Source organism: Lepisosteus oculatus, chromosome 3 (assembly GCF_040954835.1).
Source record: "Lepisosteus oculatus isolate fLepOcu1 chromosome 3, fLepOcu1.hap2, whole genome shotgun sequence".
In the NCBI taxonomy this organism is placed as follows: domain Eukaryota; kingdom Metazoa; phylum Chordata; class Actinopteri; order Semionotiformes; family Lepisosteidae; genus Lepisosteus; species Lepisosteus oculatus.
This window is the reverse complement of record NC_090698.1, coordinates 9685076-9704351: the sequence shown is the minus strand read 5'-3', so window position 1 is coordinate 9704351 and position 19276 is coordinate 9685076. Positions and strand designations below refer to the sequence as shown.

The 19276-nt window shown below is 46.8% G+C and overlaps 1 protein-coding gene across 4 annotated transcripts in view; it reads left to right on the top strand.

Moving 5' to 3' along the window:
* The first annotated feature begins 905 nt into the window (after nucleotides 1-905).
* The window catches only part of dnah2 (dynein, axonemal, heavy chain 2), a 90206-nt gene continuing 71835 nt past the window's right edge, over nucleotides 906-19276 (top strand). Inside the window, exons 1-14 of one of the 4 annotated variants that reach the window (XM_069186670.1) lie at nucleotides 906-973; nucleotides 1589-1656; nucleotides 4661-4873; nucleotides 5037-5116; nucleotides 5402-5572; nucleotides 6319-6547; nucleotides 7834-7944; nucleotides 8878-9116; nucleotides 9689-9880; nucleotides 13795-13952; nucleotides 16749-16836; nucleotides 17648-17853; nucleotides 18542-18671; nucleotides 19066-19248. In XM_069186670.1, coding sequence (XP_069042771.1) covers nucleotides 4717-4873; nucleotides 5037-5116; nucleotides 5402-5572; nucleotides 6319-6547; nucleotides 7834-7944; nucleotides 8878-9116; nucleotides 9689-9880; nucleotides 13795-13952; nucleotides 16749-16836; nucleotides 17648-17853; nucleotides 18542-18671; nucleotides 19066-19248 — 1944 coding nt within the window. In that variant the 5' untranslated portion in view covers nucleotides 906-973; nucleotides 1589-1656; nucleotides 4661-4716. Of the gene's footprint in view, nucleotides 1119-1588; nucleotides 1657-4636; nucleotides 4874-5036; nucleotides 5117-5401; nucleotides 5573-6318; nucleotides 6548-7833; nucleotides 7945-8877; nucleotides 9117-9688; nucleotides 9881-13794; nucleotides 13953-16748; nucleotides 16837-17647; nucleotides 17854-18541; nucleotides 18672-19065; nucleotides 19249-19276 lie in introns of all 4 variants that reach the window. The other 3 variants (XM_069186669.1, XM_069186672.1, XM_069186671.1) reach the window with 3 other exon arrangements.

Genomic DNA, 19276 nt, shown 5'->3' with positions numbered 1-19276 from the left:
CCCAGGCATTCCCTGCAACCACTCCTCATGATTCCAGAGGAATACTCATCCCAGGGAATAATCTCCTCTGTTGTGAGATCTTGCTGGTTTCTTGGGGCTGATAAAAACCAGTGGCGGTGCCCACTGACAAGGCCTGAACACAGAGAGGGGGCTGCCTGCCCACACCGGTCCTTTAAAAAGACTGGTTACAAACAAAAGAGCAGACTGACCCTCTGACATCATTAAAACAAACAAAACAATGTCTCCGTTGTGGAGCCTCACCAGCAGTGAGGAAGAGTCTAACTGACCCCAGGATCTCACCCAGCTGTTTCATGAAAATAGACAGGGTCTCGGCTTCAACAACATGACTGGCTAGCTGGTTCCACACTCCCACCACCCTCTGTGTAAAGAAGTGCCTCAGGCAAAGCCTGACAGAAAGACTGTATGTGCTGAAGGAGACTGACGGGCTTGATTGTGGATCAGTGTGGTGTGTGCAGTCCTGCTCCTCCACCTGACAGATGACCACACTCCAACTGCATGGGCTGTCTTTAGCAGACTTGCTCCTGACACCACTGCCACCCCTGTAGTCGACCTGCCTGTTGCCCACATCAACAGACGGGCGACAGCGTTACTTGAACCTAATAGAGGGAAATGGGTTACAATTCATTATTATAATAGAAGTATTATTGTAATCGTTTTTTTCTAATAAAGATATCAGATGGGTTACCTTTTTTGCATTAATGATTCTTAAAGCGACACTTTTAAACAGTAAGTGCTGCTGCAAGTCAAAGCAACGGTTAGTTGAACAAAAAATTAACAATAATGTGGACGCGCATGATGGCCGGAGCGCGCTTCAGTGCACGGGCACGGGGCACTTGGCGCTCGTCCTTGTACCCAAACCCCTCCCACCCGGTAGAGCTGGAGACCGAAACAGCACCACGCGCGGTGTTTCCAAGGAGACGCGTCCGCCGCGCGGGTAGAATAGCAACTGCCGGTAAAGTTAACTTTTATTTTTATGTTCAAATACAGTTGATAAACTTTCTGAATTTAACCGCATTTATATTTAATATGAACCGCCACGGGAAACAGATGAATGCATACTAGTCTCTTGCCGCTCTGAGCCTCGTCATTTTGTCCAGGTATGGTGCACAAGTGTTTTGTTGTCATTTTCATTTTGCCTGTATATAGTATGTATATAACCGTATTTAGTATATTGACCTCCCCAACGCAGACTCTTTCGGGTTAATTCTGAAGTTTCTAACTTCGGTGATGTTTAGTTGTTGTTGGTATTTTAGCTTACATTTGCCGGTGTGCGTAAAATTAAATGTGCTGGCCGTGGTACAGTAGCTGTTCTGCGGTAGCTGTTGCGGAGGGTTTCGCTCAAACGGAGCGTCGCCCCGGTTTTACAGAGAAAACGCTTTTCGTGATGCCGAGCTTGTGCTCAGACCTTGGGCTCTGATGTTCTCTCGCCTGCTCCTGGTGTATCGTTGTGTACTGACTTGTAATTCACACGGACTTCCACTGTCTTGACGGCACTCCTACGCCAGCTAACGATGTGATTAATGAGACCTCTGTGTTGTTCGCTGCGGGTTCCTCCTTGATTTTGTAGGCAGGCCGGAACGAAACTGTTTGCGCGGCGGTTCCTGAAGAGAGAACACAGCTCGGAGAGTCGACCCGGTGAGTAAATAAGAGCAATGAAATTATCAAGTCGGCCTCCTGAGAGAAACCCAACACACGCTGGAGAGTCTGGACTGGGAAGCCCTAATGGACTACGCTAAGGAGGAGCTACATAAGAAAGGCGACACATGGGCGCCATTTGATCTGGGATCTTAGGATCTTGCCCAGTCCCAAAGCCTCAATAAATCCGGGTCAGGAAACTGGCTTCGGCAACACGGCTGGGCAGCTTGCTGCAGACACCCGCCACTCTGTGTGTGATGTGAAGAAGCTCCTGCACCTCCCAGGGCTCACTGCGTTCTGCTTGTAGTCCCCTGGGTGGGGTTCGTTTTAAAAGTCCCATTTAACAAGATCGTATTACCACGGTATCCCATTTTATCAGGATCAACAGAAACAAGCACCTTCCGAAATGCTGTGCCACATAGCATTTAGGTCAGTGTGGTGGCTCCTATATTTTTGGGAACATCTGGAATTGGCTGTTTGTCTTGTCAATTTCGTTACCTCTGCCGAGGGTGGGAAGCCAGCAGCATTCTGGCTGGTTAAGGCCCACTCTGCCCCCCGCAGGGCCCTCCACTCATAACGTGCAGCTGTCAGCCCCTCTTCTCCGAGATCGAAGGAGTGACGCAGCCTGAGTGCAGACGTGATGGACACTGAAGGGCTGTGCTGTGGGTTGATGGCGTCAACTATGACAGTTTCCATGGCGAAACATTATTAGCTCAGTTTACTTTGGTTTACTGAGCACAAATCCTGTCATCGTTGCTAGTGCTACAGCGCTTTTCTGTGCATGTTAACGGAGGGCTGTGTGATTGTAATTCCTACTGACGATCAGTGCTCTGTAAGAGATTAATAGTGCAGTGGGTGGGGGTGTGCCGTTCAGCGCAGGCTGTACAGACTTTGTGGCATGCTTGGCTTGCTGTTGACCAGGGTTCGAACCCTCTTTGGCCCAGCGTCCAACAGCGCCCACCTGCGCGGGATTCCCGGAGGAGTGACGTCGCCAGTCTCATCTCTCGCGGCGGTCTCAGAACCCGGGTTCGCTCAGGGCCCGGTCTTCTTCATGTTGGTCTAGATCACAATCCCTTGGACTTCTGCTGATTTTGAGTCCTGGTGCACATGGCAAACTACTGTCCGGGCTTAAGAAAACAGATTGCCAAGCTCCTCTGCCTTGATTCAAGTGCACCTTTTAAACCATGAAGTGTCACCAGGCCTCGGGAATATATGGAGTGTGTCCCTGTATTAAATCCATGAAGTGTCACCAGATCTCGGGAATATATACAGTGTGTCCCTGTATTTAATCCATGAAGTGTCACCAGACCTCAGGAATATATACAGTGTGTCCCTGTATTTAATCCATGAAGTGTCACCAGACCTCAGGAATATATACTGTACAGTATGTCCCTGTATTTAATCCATGAAGTGTCACCAGACCTCAGGAATATATACAGTGTGTCCCTGTATTTAAACCATGAAGTGTCACCAGACCTCAGGAATATATACAGTGTGTCCCTGTATTTAATCCATGAAGTGTCACCAGACCTCAGGAATATATACTGTACAGTGTGTCCCTGTATTTAATCCATGAAGTGTCACCAGACCTCAGGAATATATACAGTGTGTCCCTGTATTTAAACCATGAAGTGTCACCAGACCTCAGGAATATATACAGTGTGTCCCTGTATTTAATCCATGAAGTGTCACCAGACCTCAGGAATATATACAGTGTGTCCCTGTATTTAAACCATGAAGTGTCACCAGACTTTGGGAATATATACAGTGTGTCCCTGTATTTAATCCATGAAGTGTCACCAGACCTCAGGAATATATACAGTGTGTCCCTGTATTTAATCCATGAAGTGTCACCAGACCTCGGGAATATATACAGTGTGTCCCTGTATTTAAACCATGAAGTGTCACCAGACCTCAGGAATATATACAGTGTGTCCCTGTATTTAAACCATGAAGTGTCACCAGACCTCAGGAATATATACAGTGTGTCCATGTATTTAATCCATGAAGTGTCACCAGACCTCAGAAATATATACAGTGTGTCCCTGTATTTAAACCATGAAGTGTCACCAGACCTCGGGAATATATACAGTGTGTCCCTGTATTTAAACCATGAAGTGTCACCAGACCTCAGGAATATATACAGTGTGTCCCTGTATTTAAACCATGAAGTGTCACCAGAACTCAGGAATATATACAGTGTGTCCCTGTATTTAAACCATGAAGTGTTACCAGACCTCAGGAATATATACAGTGTGTCCCTGTATTTAATCCATGAAGTGTCACCAGACCTCAGGAATATATACAGTGTGTCCCTGTATTTAAACGATGAAGTGTCACCAGACCTCAGGAATATATACAGTGTGTCCCTGTATTTAAACGATGAAGTGTCACCAGACCTCAGGAATATATACAGTGTGTCCCTGTATTTAATCCATGAAGTGTCCCCAGACCTCAGGAATATATACAGTGTGTCCCTGTATTTAAACCATGAAGTGTCACCAGACCTCAGGAATATATACAGTGTGTCCCTGTATTTAAACCATGAAGTGTCATCAGACCTCAGGAATATATACAGTGTGTCCCTGTATTTAAACCATGAAGTGTCACCAGACCTCAGGAATATATACAGTGTGTCCCTGTATTTAAACCATGAAGTGTCACCAGACCTCGGGAATATATACAGTGTGTCCCTGTATTTAATCCATGAAGTGTCACCAGACCTCGGGAATATATACAGTGTGTCCCTGTATTTAAACCATGAAGTGTCACCAGACCTCAGGAATATATACAGTGTGTCCCTGTATTTAAACCATGAAGTGTCACCAGACCTCAGGAATATATACAGTGTGTCCCTGTATTTAAACCATGAAGTGTCACCAGACCTCAGGAATATATACAGTGTGTCCATGTCATTTGTTAGGCCTGTTTTCAGTGGTTTTGATCTGCTGGAGAAGCTACAGCTGCTCTCTCTGCTCAGACCTTCACCTCTGGGCTGTTTTAGGGCTCCCCACTTGTCCCACTGCCACAGCACCCGTAGGAGGCTGAAGACGTCCCCGCATGGCCGACCCCCAGCCCCCGCCGACGCCGAGGCTGTCCTCTGGGAAGTCGAAGAGGGCGTCGTCGTCCAGGAGCCGCTCGTCCAAAGCCAGGTCCAGCCCAGCGACCCCTGACGCCAGCGGAGCCCTGCAGGAGGGACTGGAGCCGGGGCTGAGAGGTGCGCATTGGTGGCGGCGGTCCGGACACCCCCAGGGGGCAGCGCCAGCACCGCGCCGCTTGGCCGGAGCGTCCCGCTGCTCCCCTCATCTCTCCTCTGACACCCAGTCTGAGAGCAAGCAGCCCTGTAGGTGTCTCTGTAACCCTGCAACTTTCTCTTCCAGATGAACAGGACCAGGAGACTCAAGAGCAGGGCGCAGAGCCTGACCGCAAGTCTCAGACACCCATACTGGAGCCCGACCTGGTATTTGTTTTTAATGATCTGTTTGTGATTCATAGAGACACTCTATAATATCTCACAGATCTGCATGGGTCAGCAAAATCCCGTCCTCGACAGTTGTTCAGTGGATGAGACATCAGCCCGAGGTCCCGCTGTGGACTCTGCAGGAGTCATTTGATAGAACCACATCTCCCTGTAATTTATATGTTCCTCTTTTCAGCAGTGTTTGAAGCAAATAATTAACAAAGTAAAAGCAGCGTTGCCTTCCAGCTCTACCAGGGTAAACTGCTGTTTTCCTCCCCAACGCAGAAGCCCCTATTTAAGAAGCGCGTGTCCCTGAGCGGCCTGACGGAGGACATGTGGACGGAGGAGAATGACCAGGCCCTGGACGGCTTCATCCACAACCCCTCCCTGACCACCCTCGTCGTGTACCTGGACCCCTATGCAGGGCTCAAGGTGGAGAACGCCGTGCCAGCACAGGTGGGTTTCCTGCGCCGCCTCGTTCTCCCTCTCGGGACTCCTTATGTCATCAGGCATAAACACGGCTGAAAGTGAACCTCTTCCAAGGGCCTGATGATTTAAGGAGACCTACAAAATCTGCTTGACCTTATTGACCTCAAGGAATTTAAAAACATGATCTAGTGTCTTAGAAATTGAAAAATAATAATAATGGTGGTGGCATTTTTCATTATAGTATTATGATAATAATAATAATAATAACATCTCTTTATTAACCCTTTACAATTTCTTGCATTAGGAATTATCTTTTCGCATATCCCACCTTGCTCTCCAAGAGACACACAGACAGGGAGAGAAGCTTGGGGTCAGGGCGCGGGGTCAGCCATTTATACAGCCCCCCTGGAGCAGTTGGGGTTAAGGGCCTTGCTCAGGAGCCCAACGGAGTAGGATTCCTCTGCTGGCTGCGGGATATGTCATGTATTATTATTATTATTATTATTATTATTATTATTATTATTACTGGGAAGGTTATATGGGGGTGAATGCATACAATTTACAGGATTGGGAAATTTCTTCATGTTCAAATGACAAAAATAGCATGAAATGTCAGGACTAAGTGTCCTGGAGGGGACACTGTGAGCACTCTTGTCAGCTGTGAGTGGCGGCTGGGTGCAGGTTGTGCTTTGCTCTGTGGACAGAGATGCTGCATGACGTCAGCAGTGCTTGACTGGTGTCTCCCCTTCTCTCCCCTAACTTGCTCTTTTCAGCTGACAGACCAGATATGCTACTTCATCCGGAGGGAGGGCGCCCCGCTGACGGAGGAGCTCTTTGAGTCGACAGTGCAGTTTGGCACGGCCAGGGGGGGGCACACCGAGAGCCTGCTGCGGCTCATGAACGGGGTGTACGCCCCCCAGGTCTTCGGCAGCTCCGCCTGGCCCGAGAGCATCAGGAACAACTTCTCGGCGCACATGCATCGCTTCCTGGCCAGCCTCACAGGTCACCGCTGTCCTCTCTGCGCCCAGCGGGCAGCGCTCTCGTGCCGCTCTGCTGCCCTGCCCGCCCAGGGTTTCGGCTCGAACTGCCCACGGGCTTTGCTTGTGCTTGAAGGCGGAGCCCTCTGTCCTCTGCCTGTCCTCGGGCCGAGCCCAGAGCTGGCCAGTCAGCTGTGGGGTTGTACAGAGGAGGGATGGAACTAGCATTATCTTATGTCCTTCAACGTCTTGCCCGTTTTTCCTTGTTTCCAACTTTCTTTCACATCCTTTCCTTCTTTCCCCTCACGAGTTCATTTTCTCTCTTTTATTTCAACCTTGTTTCTTTCTCTTATATTTCATCCTCGTTGCTTTCTTTTTCTCTTATAAGGCACTGCCTAGGTCTTGAACCCGAGTCTGGCTGCTTGCATTAAGCACCATGGGAATTGAAGACCTTGAGGGGTCTAAAGCATAAGCACCTTTTCAGGGAGCTGTAAATAGCACTCTGATTGCATCAGGAGCCCCAGCAGATCAGTCGGAGATGCAGTTTTGAATATGGAAATGTGAGCGTCTCCGCTGAGCTGCGGCACAACGCCCTGCAGCAGGAGTGAGGTTACGCCACTCTCGGCCTCTCGGCCTCCCCCTGCCTCCCTGGCGGAGACCACCTCCTCTCCTCCTTCGGCTGCCTGGTGAAATCCATCCCTCGGAAGCGCGGAATTAGAATGCGGAAAGGGTCCGCTCACAGCAAAGGTTCTGAAATCTTCCCGTGCAGCTGCTACCTTTGTGATGGCATCTAGTTTTCTGAATACGTGTCTGGATCACCTTCAGTTTTTCTTGTGTTACACTTGGGATTGCTTATTGCTTTAACGGAATAACTATCAACTCCAAAACTTCTGTTTTCATCCACGATGCGCAATGCACTTAAACCCAGTAGGTGTGTCGGATCCGAATGATGGCGACAGAGGGGCGGAATGTGCGCAGGGTGTTTGGCGTGACTCTCCTAGCTGAGGGAGTGGCAGTCTAGCTGCTCACACCCCACCCCCCCCCACTACAGCCAGGACTGAGCCAGGGAGCTCAGATGGCGGAGGGGGGCACTCGAGAGAGAAAAGGGGTGGGAAGACCTGGGTATGAGACTTATATACGCAGGCAAGCAGACGTGTGTGAGATTAGGATCTCGCCTTCCTCCCAAATAAAATTAGGCACCTTATGAGGAACACAGCTACAGGAAAATGCAAAAAGTTTCCAGTGTGCACTGGGCGGTGCGGAACCTCCTGGAGGAAAGGTGGTAAAAAAGATTATCTGCTCCTGTTCCAGATGCCAGATTCAAGCTGGAAGGGCACACAGTCCTCTACATCCCCATGGAGGCCCTCAGGCTGAAGCCAGAAGTAGCTGCCAAGGACAAGGAACTGGTTCAGAGGCTGGAGAGTGAGTGCAGGGGCCTGTGTTTCCCACAGAGGTCTGGACAGACAGGCGCAGGGCAGGAATCGTAAAGGCAACAGATTGCATTTATTTGCAATGCCTAGTTTCTAATAGGATTCCTAAACTACTGTAGCTCCCTTTTTAGATTTATCTGTTCTGTGTGATATTTAGAGGTTTATTCTTCTTGGTACAGAGTGAGTAATGGCTTAATCAATGGGACATTTTGGTAATACAGGATGTTTTAGTACTGTGCTCATATAAAAACCACTACTGTAAAAAGTACCTTACGCCTCCAGCCCTTATCACAACCTCTGCTCATCCCTCATTATCTGAGCTTGTTTCTTTGGAGTGGAAAGCAATACCACACAGGACTGGACAGGATAGGGCATGGGCACCAGGATCAGGGGTAGATCCTGCCCAGGTCCGTTCTCTGACAGATAACAGTTGCTATAGTGAAATGCCACCCATTGCAGCGCAATACCAACCTGCACCTGTCTGTCCAGACTGTCACAAAGTATCTCTTAAGATATGAACCCTGTCTGAAACATGTTTAGTCATTATATCATTGCTGAACTGTCTTGTTTGTCAACGGTTCTTTTTCTCATTTAGTTGACATGCCATTCATCCTTGCAAATTGTTGAGCTGAGTGCTTATGAAATAACTAATTACAGAGAGTAAATCAGTTTTCAACTATAACATCTTAGCTCCCATATGAGACAGATGAAAAAAAGGGAGATGTTTTATAGCAGTAAGCATGTTGGAAGTCATTCCCTAGACAAGATATCACATATCTGGATGTACAGTATCTGTAGAATTACTTAACTGATTACAGTACAGCTGGGCTGAACAGTTAGGGTGAAATATGGCACCTTCCGCACTGGGGACTCGAACAAGTGACCTTGTGCTCAGACTTGTCCTGTCTCTGTTCTTTTACAATAGCGGCAATGATCCACTGGACCCGTCAGATTAAGGAGGTGCTGAGTGCCCAGGAGGCGGTGGAGACGGGGGACAGCTCGGGGCCCCTGGAGGAGATAGAGTTCTGGAGGAGCCGCTGTGCTGACCTGTCTGGGATCAGCCAGCAGCTGGACAAGCCAGGGGTCCAGCACATCCAGGCCATTCTGCAGATCTCCAAGTCCTCCTACGTCACACCCTTCCGCAAGCTCTCCAAGCAGATCCAGGTGCGGAAAAGGCACAGGTTGCATTACCCACTGTCCCACAGAAACTCCCCTTAATCACATACAGTACGTCCAGTTCCTTGGACTTCATTGCTTTTGCAGACGTAGTCCTTATAAACTCAGAATGCAAATTGGAGAATTAATCTCAGACAGGCTGGGCATCCAGCAGAACTAATGACTTTGCCTCTGGCACTGGAAGAGCAGAAGTAATATCTTAAGTCACATCTATATCCAGGGCTGGCCACAGGCCTCCACCACTGCTGGATAAATTTCAGTTGTCCAGGTGTGCCTCAGTGACTCCTGGGACTTGCTGCAGAGACTCCAGTGATTCAGTTGCTGTTGTCTCTGCTGTAGGCCTCTATGGAGCTCAGAATGAGGTCCACAGCAAGGTGCTCTGAGAGGTCACAGATCTTCTTTCTCCCTGTGTGGCGCAGGGGTTGTACAGTAGCAAGCAATATTTAATTCCAAACTGGAAAAACGTAACATGAAATAAAAGGTGATTCCAAATGAAAGAGTAACAACAATAAAAAAACCCAACAAGATTACTCTCGGACTTTCCCCTTCCCTGTCTTCAGGACAGCTCCCTCCAGGCCCAGTCCAACCTGTCCTTCCTCTCCATCCTGGCGGAGCCCTGCGAGGAGCTGTCCCGGCTGAAGCCCCGGGAGATCCCCGACAAGCTGCCCCACCTGCTCAGCCTCATCCGCATCATCTGGGTCAACTCCGTCCACTACAACACCCGGGAGAGGCTCACCTCCCTGTTCCGCAAGGTACCGGCCTGCTCCGAGCGCGTGTTCGTGTCACCGCCATCTTCTGAAGTACGTGTCCGCACCCGGAAATGCCTCATCTGTCAGCCCAGGGCGTTCTTTGCTCCATCTCCTCAGCTGCAGAGAGCGCTAGTCCCCAGTGAGGCACAAGCTGTGCGTATTGAAAGGTACAGGTCAGCGGCTGAGACTTATCCCGAGTTTTCATGGCACCTGCATGCAGCTGCCATCTAGTGGACTGAAATTAGGCACACTGCCTAAAACTTTTAATTGGCCGTCCTGCTGGCGGTAGCCTGTGTTCAGGAAGGCTTGCCCTTGCAAAGTGGGTTTCGAAGAAAGATTCCAAAGGAAGACAGATCCGAAGAGATCATATGACTGGGAGCGGGATTCCCAGATGGCAGGGGGTAGTGAGCACGAGCAGCCACTATGAGGCGCTGCCCTAGCGCAACTCCTATAATTTGCCAATCCAAAATCAGATTGCTGATCTTTGTTGAGAGTGTTTCAGATACCCAGTAATAAACCATTTAGTAATCTAACTCCTCTCCAATTAATCTGCAACGATGACCTAAGCTTCCCTTATTTTAAGATTATTATTAGTCTTTTTCTGTGCATTGGTTTTGTACTGGCAGGGAGGCCTACATAAGGATGCAAAGCCACTATAAAGGTGGCCAGGGAACAGTGCTGGGCATCACAGACAGGAGCATTCTGTCCAGATCTGGATCTTCCAAGTTTATATCCAGCATTACCTCTTGGCCAGGGCACAGGGAGCTTATCTGTGTGTAATGTTAACTAAAAAATGAATTACGCTTGGTATTATTTTGTCTTTTAATACTGCATCACTTTGTTAGATTTAAGCAAGAGAGAGAGACTGTCTTTGCAGTTTTTTTCTGATCCGCTCTACTACATCAAGACAAAAAGGAAGATGATTAATGAAGTGCGGCACTTATGTTTTCTTAATATATGTAATTTGCAGGAGCCTTAACCCGCCATTGCTACGCTATTAGCTTCCAGCAGGCGGGAAGCAGATTGCAAGTTGTTAGGTGCTTAGATGTGTCAGATAGTTAATAGGTTTCGGAGCAACTTAAGAGAAGCTCTCCAGCTTTTAAGAGTGCCAATTTCTGCCCATTTGAAAAGAATACATGGAAAAAGAGCAAGCCTAATTATATTACATTTTGTCATTTGTTTCTGTCATTTTCATTTGTCATTTACCATTCATTGCATGCTGACTAAAGCTGAGCCCTCGTTCAGTCTCAGTCTCAGGTGCTCTCGCCACGGAGGACAGTGGTGTCTTTCAGTTGCATGGATTTGATTCGTTCCTGCAGGGATGAAATTAGTTGCTGGCGTAACTGGAAAATCAATACGTCTGGATAGACCAGAGCAGCTCGCGGTGCTCGATTTTCACTTTTAGGACTTTGCTGCTAATTTTTAATCATGGGCATTTGCATTGTGTAGGCAGGCACTGCTGAGCTCTGCCCGTCTGCTGTGCTGTCCCCCTGGGGGTCTCTCCCTCCCTCTCTCTCTGCTCTCACTTGAGAAAGAAAGTCATGTTTGGTTTAATATCATTTTTAATCACACCGCTGGAAGGCATTAAATTCACTGCAGTGAATTTCCTTTCTGAGCGTTGTTGTCCTTGTTATTATTATTATCATTATTATTATCTTGCCTGCAGTGTCTTTCTCCGAGTGCTTTTCTGTGTGCATATTTGATATTACCAACGCCATCTGGTGTTGATTTTGGATCTGAAGTCAAAAGAATATTCCAAGGAGGAAGCCAAGCCTGGCTCGGCTTCTCTGCGTTCATTCATGTTCATGAAAATTACATTACGTCCGTCCTCAGAAGGAGATCTGACATGTGATACATTGATTCTGACAGAGATGCCTAGATTGAAAGTGCAGATGAAAGGCTTATAAAAGCTTAAAAAGTTTCAGCAGGCCATGTGTTTGTTCTTAATTTTTTCTTCCCCAAAAACAAAAAGCATAAAAAAGCCACATTAATTCAATATTTTTCACATTTATTTCTTTTTGCCTTTAGCCTTATTTGGAATTGGATTTACTTATCTGCAGTATTTAATTACACTCCCTGTTTGTTTGTGTTTTTAACTAATAACTCAAGTCGCCCGAGACTTGATGAAAGCAGGACCAGATCGTGCTAAAGTAAAAGGGTCTAGTGAGTGGTGTCCACAGGTAAACCCGTAAATTAAAACCAGGAAAGGATGTTACCATGGATGTTAAAATAAAAGTTTTTTTATCAAGTACTGTATTAGAACAGCAAAAGAACAGTCTAAGACAAGTAAAGGACTTTAGAGATAATAATGAGAAACACTCCTACAAAAAAGGGAATGTTTTGCTCAGGTGTTTGCTAAGGAAGAAAGCCTAGACTGCGAAAAGTCACTGTTCTATCTTCAAAAGTAGAATACAAGAGGCAGAGGTGTTACAAGCACTAGAAGACAAACGAATCTCCTGGGACAGATAGTATTTTTAATCATAGCACTAAAAACAGTATGTACCAAATATGGGATTGTACCAGATGTACTTAACAGTGAAACACAAACCAGGATGCAAGCTGGAATTATGAGAAAGTGCGTTTAAAGCTGAAATATAAAGATGAAGTATGCTTGTTTAAGGGTGGTGGAGATCTGGAGCAAGGTGCCCAGCCACATTGTTGAAGCTGCAACCCTGGACTCTTTCGAGAAGTGGCTGGGGGAGAGCCTCTGACCAATTAGCTTCTCACAAGGTTCAACATCTACAAGATGGGCGGGCCAAGTAGATTTCTCTCATTTGCGGTCTTTCTTTCAATAAAGAAGTAATTTTGTCATCTGTATTATCCTCACCTTTATAAGTGATCTGCCGGATGAATGTCTTCCCATGATTGCTCCTTGACCTCTTGTCTTCAGCTCTCACACGTCCTTGCTCTGAGACTTCAGACTTCTTGATTTCATATTGCTAGCTTTCCACAAGTCTCTCTGTCCTTTCTGTCTCTTGTGTTTCCTTAGTCCAGCAATGATCCATCCCCACTGCAATTTTAGTGTCTTCACTCTTACAGTGATGTCAGTTTGCTCCAGCCAATACATCTGTTTCTTCCTCTGTCACGTCTTCTTATCCAAAATGCACATCTTTCCAGCTGTCTTTGAGTCGTCTGTAGCTTCTGTATCCTTTATACTTCCTTGTTCCTTTTCTCCAAGATAGAGCCCTCCTGTTGAAGAGTATAAGACAGGTTGCAAACGAGAGGAGGCCTGTCAGTCTGTCTTGCTCAGTTCTTAGCCTGTAGCTTATTGATCTTAGGGTCTCAAGAGGCAACACACAATTGCCTGAGGCATCCCAGGGAATCTGCTTCCACACGGCTGTACGGTTTGTTCCAGATTCCCACTGTTCTGTGCTCTGAGTGCTTCTTGATCACATGCAGGGGCTTAGCCAGAGCTCTGGCAGGGGTGGCGGTTGCCCATTTTAAACATAATCTAAATTCCCATAAGTGTGTTACCTGTACATTTTCCAGAAAAATTAAGTGTAAGCATAGGAAACAATTACAGTGTGTCTTTAATGTTTTTTAAGAGTGTACACGTATCCTGGATTGTAAATGTTCTGTTTTGATAAATCTGTGGCAGATCATTGTAGATTGTTCACATTCAGCAAAAGTGAAATGAAAACTTTGGCTTAAGCCTCAATTCTGCTGTCTCTCCCATAGTGTAAAACAGAGGTTACCAGTGCAACTGATACAGAGAACAGTAGCACACTTTTTAGCAGCACATTCTATTTTAGAAAGCAAAAAATATTATTTAAAAATGCCACCCCCATAGCTGTCCCTGTCACCCCAAAAAAAATCCTGGCTACTGCACGGATCACATGGTAAGTTTGGCGAGTTAACCGGTAATCACACCCCCTGTTCCCTCTCGAACTGATGCAATTATTCCTTTGCTGTTCCAGATGAGCAACGAGATCATCCGGCTGTGCTGCAGGGAGATCTCGCTGGACAGGGTATTCGAGGGCTACGTCCTGTCCAGCAGGCAGACCCTCAACGACTGCATCCAGTGCTGTCTGGCCTGGAAAGAGCACTACCTCCAAACCTCTCAGCTGCACCATAGGTAGAGGGGACCTTTCTCTTTTGCTCCTTTCTCTTGTCTCACTGCCTAACTACAGTAGGAGCAAAAGTTGGTTTACATTCCAGGAATACGTTTGCAGCTTTTTACCTAAACTGCTGTTGTTGGTTGCTGGAGTGGGTTTTGACATAAGCATGAATTAAAGCAAAACTTCAACCGACCTTGATGCACGGATAACCTTGAACTTTAAAGCTTTAAGTCCTGGGTTGAACAAATTTGGACGGCCTGTGGATCATAGTATTGATTTAATGTAGGTAGAATGATTATGCATTTCTGGTTGTTTCAGAGAGTTGTTTCAAATATTCCACATTTTGTCAGAACCTGAAAATGGACAATTTAATCGATCTACTGTAGGAACAGGAGGTGGATCTGTATTAAAAGTCACCCAGCAAGAATCCCCAGACCCAAGCTTACTGCTTTTACTTTCACAAAGGCATGCAGGCTAAGGTGCTGCACAAGCACCCTGTGTGGAAGGACTCAGGTGAGACTCCCATTGCAGTCCGATTTCTGCCAGTTTTTGTGGTTTTGTCGATCAGACTCCCATTACCAAGCTGAAGATCCAGTCCACAGTTTATGAGCTGAGCTACATGTAGGTCTTGTACAGATGGAGCGCCAGGCTCTGGATACTTCAGTTGTGACTGTGCTTTCACATACAATATTAAACATCATCAATGCTTTTCTGCTTCACCCCTGGAGTTTGTGCCAGAGCTGGTGCAGCTGGAAAGCCTGAAACAGATCGCATCATCTACTCCTGTATACTTGCTATGAGGCTTTTCTGTTCCTTTTGGAAAGAATAGTGTTAAACTTTTTCCAAGCAGTAAAAAATACAGCTAATTTTTAAAATATACAGTGAAAATAGCCAGTGAAAAGCTTTCAGAGTCTCGTTGATGGGTAGTCCGGCGCCGCCAGGTCAATCAATATCACATCTGTAATGTCTTAAACAAGCGGGAGCAGAGCCGCAGTGTCACGAGGCGATGCTGTGATTAATGGCATCAGCAGAGCGGCCTGGCTGTGCCTTTTCATTCTGCTGGCGACCTGTTTTCTGTTCTCTGTTTGCAGACGTTATTTAATTACCCAGTTAATGAAATTAGCTTTTGAAATCAATGCGTTCAAGAGAAGTCCCCGATACATTTAACACCTTGTACTCCAGGACCTTGTAACGGTGCCTGTTTACTTCAAGTAGCAGCTGACAAATTGCTGGGCCAATTGAACTGGAATGGATGCAGCTGGCCTTGCCCAGAGTCTGGCTAATTCTGGGAACTGTAGAAAACCAGCAACACGACTGTGAAGACAGTTTTGTTCCCATTCCAAGTTAAACTAAACTTTGTGGAGGAGATCTTGCACCTGCAACTTCTTTTCTTTGAAACTGTATTGCAGACAAGTTCGTTTTGTGTTGTATGAGTTTAAGAAACTTGCCAGACGTATGAGGTAGTTATTGGAGCCATTTAAAACGTGTTTTTTCTGGGGATGATTGGGAAGGCTACAGGCAGACACTGCGAGTATTGCTCATTGGAAACAGAGCAGCTCTTCCCTGGGCCCTGAGAAAGGAAATTGTAGTCCTGCCTTTTCTGGAAACTCAGTGCAGCTGGGACATTTTTACTTGGGACGGCAAACTTCTGCTCTTTAAATCAATGGTCTGCAACCATCCCCGAAAGCTGGACACTGGGCTTCCCAGGTGACACAGAGCTCACAGGACTTTGCCTTCATGTTGTGCACCAACGATTTCCATTGCGCCACAAATTTCACTCATCAGTTTTTCCAAGCATCTACATGACAAAGGTCAAATAGCAGAAGGGCTTTTAAACTGTTTCAGAAACGAGTAAACTGCATGTTAATTGATTTGTCTGGCCCTCCAGAGTCTACTTGTTAATTGATTAATGAGACCTGCTGGGTAGTGAAAGGTGAAAAGAATGGGACTGATCAACAATAGTTCTCTCTGCTAAGAGAGTGGTCACTGCACAGTGTAGAAAGAGGTGGGAAATCACAGCCTCTGACCATTGATACTGACTTGACAACTTCCTGATAATTGATAATAATTATCATTATGTTGTGATTTATGACGCCACATTGTAATACAGAACAGTAAGAATGGTATTCAATAGCTATGTGATAAAACTGATTCATAATCCAAGTTTTGTTGGCCTTCCAAAGGGTTAAAGATCACCACTGTCTTTACTCATAACATAATAATTAAAAATCATATTGCTTATAATATATATAATATGTTCTACTGTCAACTACCACATTACTTGTAACAACAGCAAATTCACAGGTTTATTGTTAGGAAGCTGACAGTCTTTTTGTTGCAGGTGCTGCACACACTTCTTATTGAGCAGACACGACACGGGAAATGTCATTATGTTATTGATTAACATTAGTCATTAATAGAGTTGACCAACAGGAGTGTGGCTGTGCTGTGAAAGTCACAGTCCAGTGGTGTGAGGGCACTGCTGAAAGCAGAGCAGCACAAGCTGTGCATCTGAGACTCCTGCTTTGAGCCAAGTGCAGGCGCTGTCCCGGGGGAGTCTGGACAAGCTCATGCTTGTTCATGGGTCTCTGAGCCCATATGGTTTGAGCAGTACATGGATTTTGTAGCTATAAAGCTGTTGTGATAAGCAATCAGCAATTCCATACTGGGTGAAAAATAATAAGCTATTCTCAATCATTTTTAATAAAAGATTAGAAACGGTCCAATTAAAACTTCAAACCCTGGCCTACTTTGCTTTTGGCATTCCATAAATTAATCCTGCTTACAGACTGATGAGCGGTGTGTTTGCACAGGTACTCAAAGACAGGCTGGGTTCTGGACCAGACCAGTGTCTTCGCCCAGGTGGACGCATTTGTGCAGCGCTGTAAGGACTTGCTAGAGGTAGGTTCTGTCGTTTGGTAGGTTCTGAGATTCAGAATCCATTGTTTTGACATTAAGCTGGCCAACTGTGATGTATGAAATCTGGTACAGAACATCAGTATTCAAAAATATACAGTATGATTTTGTAATTGTAAAACTCACTCACATGAGTAATAGATACACATGTTTGTGGTCAGTATATTTTCAACACCAACCCCTAGGTGCTGTATTTTCAATTAGAAATTGCTTCAGGCCATATGTATACCTATTCCAGGTGTCACAAACACAAAAAAACAGTGTAACGGCGCTAAAAAGGGGTTTTGGCTGCATAGTAAAATTCACACATCTATTGGACCTGACAGCACTCAGAGGTACCGTTCATACATACAGGATCATTCCTGTATGTGGTTTTCATTTTAGTTACTCTGACCTAATGCATGTGCCTCCATGAAGCTAGTATTTCCATGGTCTTTAGCAACCACACAGCTAAGACCTGGGCTTTCTGAGGAACTGTGTACCAGGCCCTGGTGAGTCCCAGTCCAGTAAAGTCTTATTGGTCACTTTATGTCATCTGTTTCAGAAGATTGGGAATGCTTGAAATGTATTGGCCAGTTAATTAAGGCAACTCTGGTTCTCGACCGCTGAAGTGTTTAACTACTTCATTTAACAATTCATGTGTCATAATAAATTGTTCTGTGTCTTCAGAATTGGATGTAATACTATTTATGTGTCAAACCAGTTGCACTGGGACTCCCCAGGACTGGGGTTGGAGATGCTGCCCCATCTCCTTCATTCCTCTCTGTTCTCTTCCTTCCTTCCCACATCCCTGCAGGTCTGTGAGTGCCAGCAGCACTTTGCCCGCAGGGAGGATGGGACCCAGACACCGCTGCCGTGTTTCGGGGGCCGGCAGGGGCCGGAGATCGCCCGCAGCCTGCTTGAGATCGAGGGCACCTTCGAGAAGAGCCTGCAGATTCTGCACTCTGTCAAGAAGGGCATCCTAGACGTCAAGAACACCTCCTGGCATGACGACTACAACAGGTCAGCCTGCAGGAAGCAGAGAGGGAGGCTCGGAGGGGCAGGAGACCTCTCTGTGTCCACTCCAGTGGACAAACACCATTGTATCAGGGTCTGGTACTCACTCCGCCACATGCCTGGACATTGTCTTTGAATCAGTCAAGACTGAAATTCTCTTTCTGAAATTGATTGGGCATTGAACTGCTGCAGCAGTCTGCTACTGGAGCTACTGGGAGGGGTTTCTTAAACCATTGTAGTGGGATTGGGCATTGCCATCGCTGTTTGAAAGCAGACTTTTTTGCCATTTTGTATTATAATCAGGGGAAGAGTGACAAGAAGGAATAGTTGCGCAACAGTGAAACTGCCAGGCAATTCGATTCATGTGCACCAAGTCACCCAAAACACTTTGAACTCAACCGTGAAACAACAGCTGATCCTTCAGTAAAGGTCCAGACAGGAGTTTTCAGTGTGTGATCTGCTGACCACCTGACAGGGAAAGAAAGGCCTGTCTTCTATTCCAGTCCAAGGCCCGGAGGTCAAGCCTAAGTTTGGGCCGACACGCTAATTGTACAATCACTTTGCCCCCGACAGAGGAGTGATCTGAAGAGAGTAAAGCCACCCCTTAAGCACTGACTTTGTGAGAGGAGTTCAGGCCCTACTCCGTGGTCTGAGTTAACCCGGGCTGCGTGCGTGCGTTTGTTTACCACCACAGGTTCCGCGCCAGCGTGAAGGACCTGGAGGTGATGACGCAGAACCTGATCACCACGGCGTTCGAGACAGTCAGCACCGTGGAGCAGGGCGTGGAGCTGCTGGACGTCTTCCAGCACCTCTCCACAAGAGAGGTCAGACAGCACCTCAGGACCTGAACCTGGAATCACTTTAATCTCCGCTGAGTCGGAATTCTTATTAGATACTCAGACCATCAGGCAGCAGTGTGGAGTAGAGCCGTGGGCTCTGGGAAACTGGGAAGATGTGGGTAAAAATCCTCTAAAGGGTGCTGATGATGTACCGTTCAGCAAGGCACTTCACTCAAGTTGCTCCTTGATTGCTGGTTCAAAGGGCATCTTAAGGCAGCATACATTCCCCCTCAAAAATGTGAGCCCCACCAAAAATGTGCATTGAGCACTGACCTATCAAGGCTTACATTGACACCTCTACCCCCCAAATCCCCTAGAAAATTTGATTCCACCCCACAATGACATCTAACCCTTTTTCCCTTCCACCCTTCTCCTCCAGGCCATCAAGCGTACCATAGACAGGAAGACGGTGGACATGTACACACTGTTCAACGAGGAGATGAACCTGGTCAACAAGGAGCTGAGCCACAAGGCCTTGCACCTGCCTGCACACATGCCACAGCAGGCCGGGCAGGCGCACTGGGCAAGAGCCCTGCGTCGCCGCATCGACAGGCCCATGGAGGTGAGCCTCGATCTGACTCGCGTCTTCT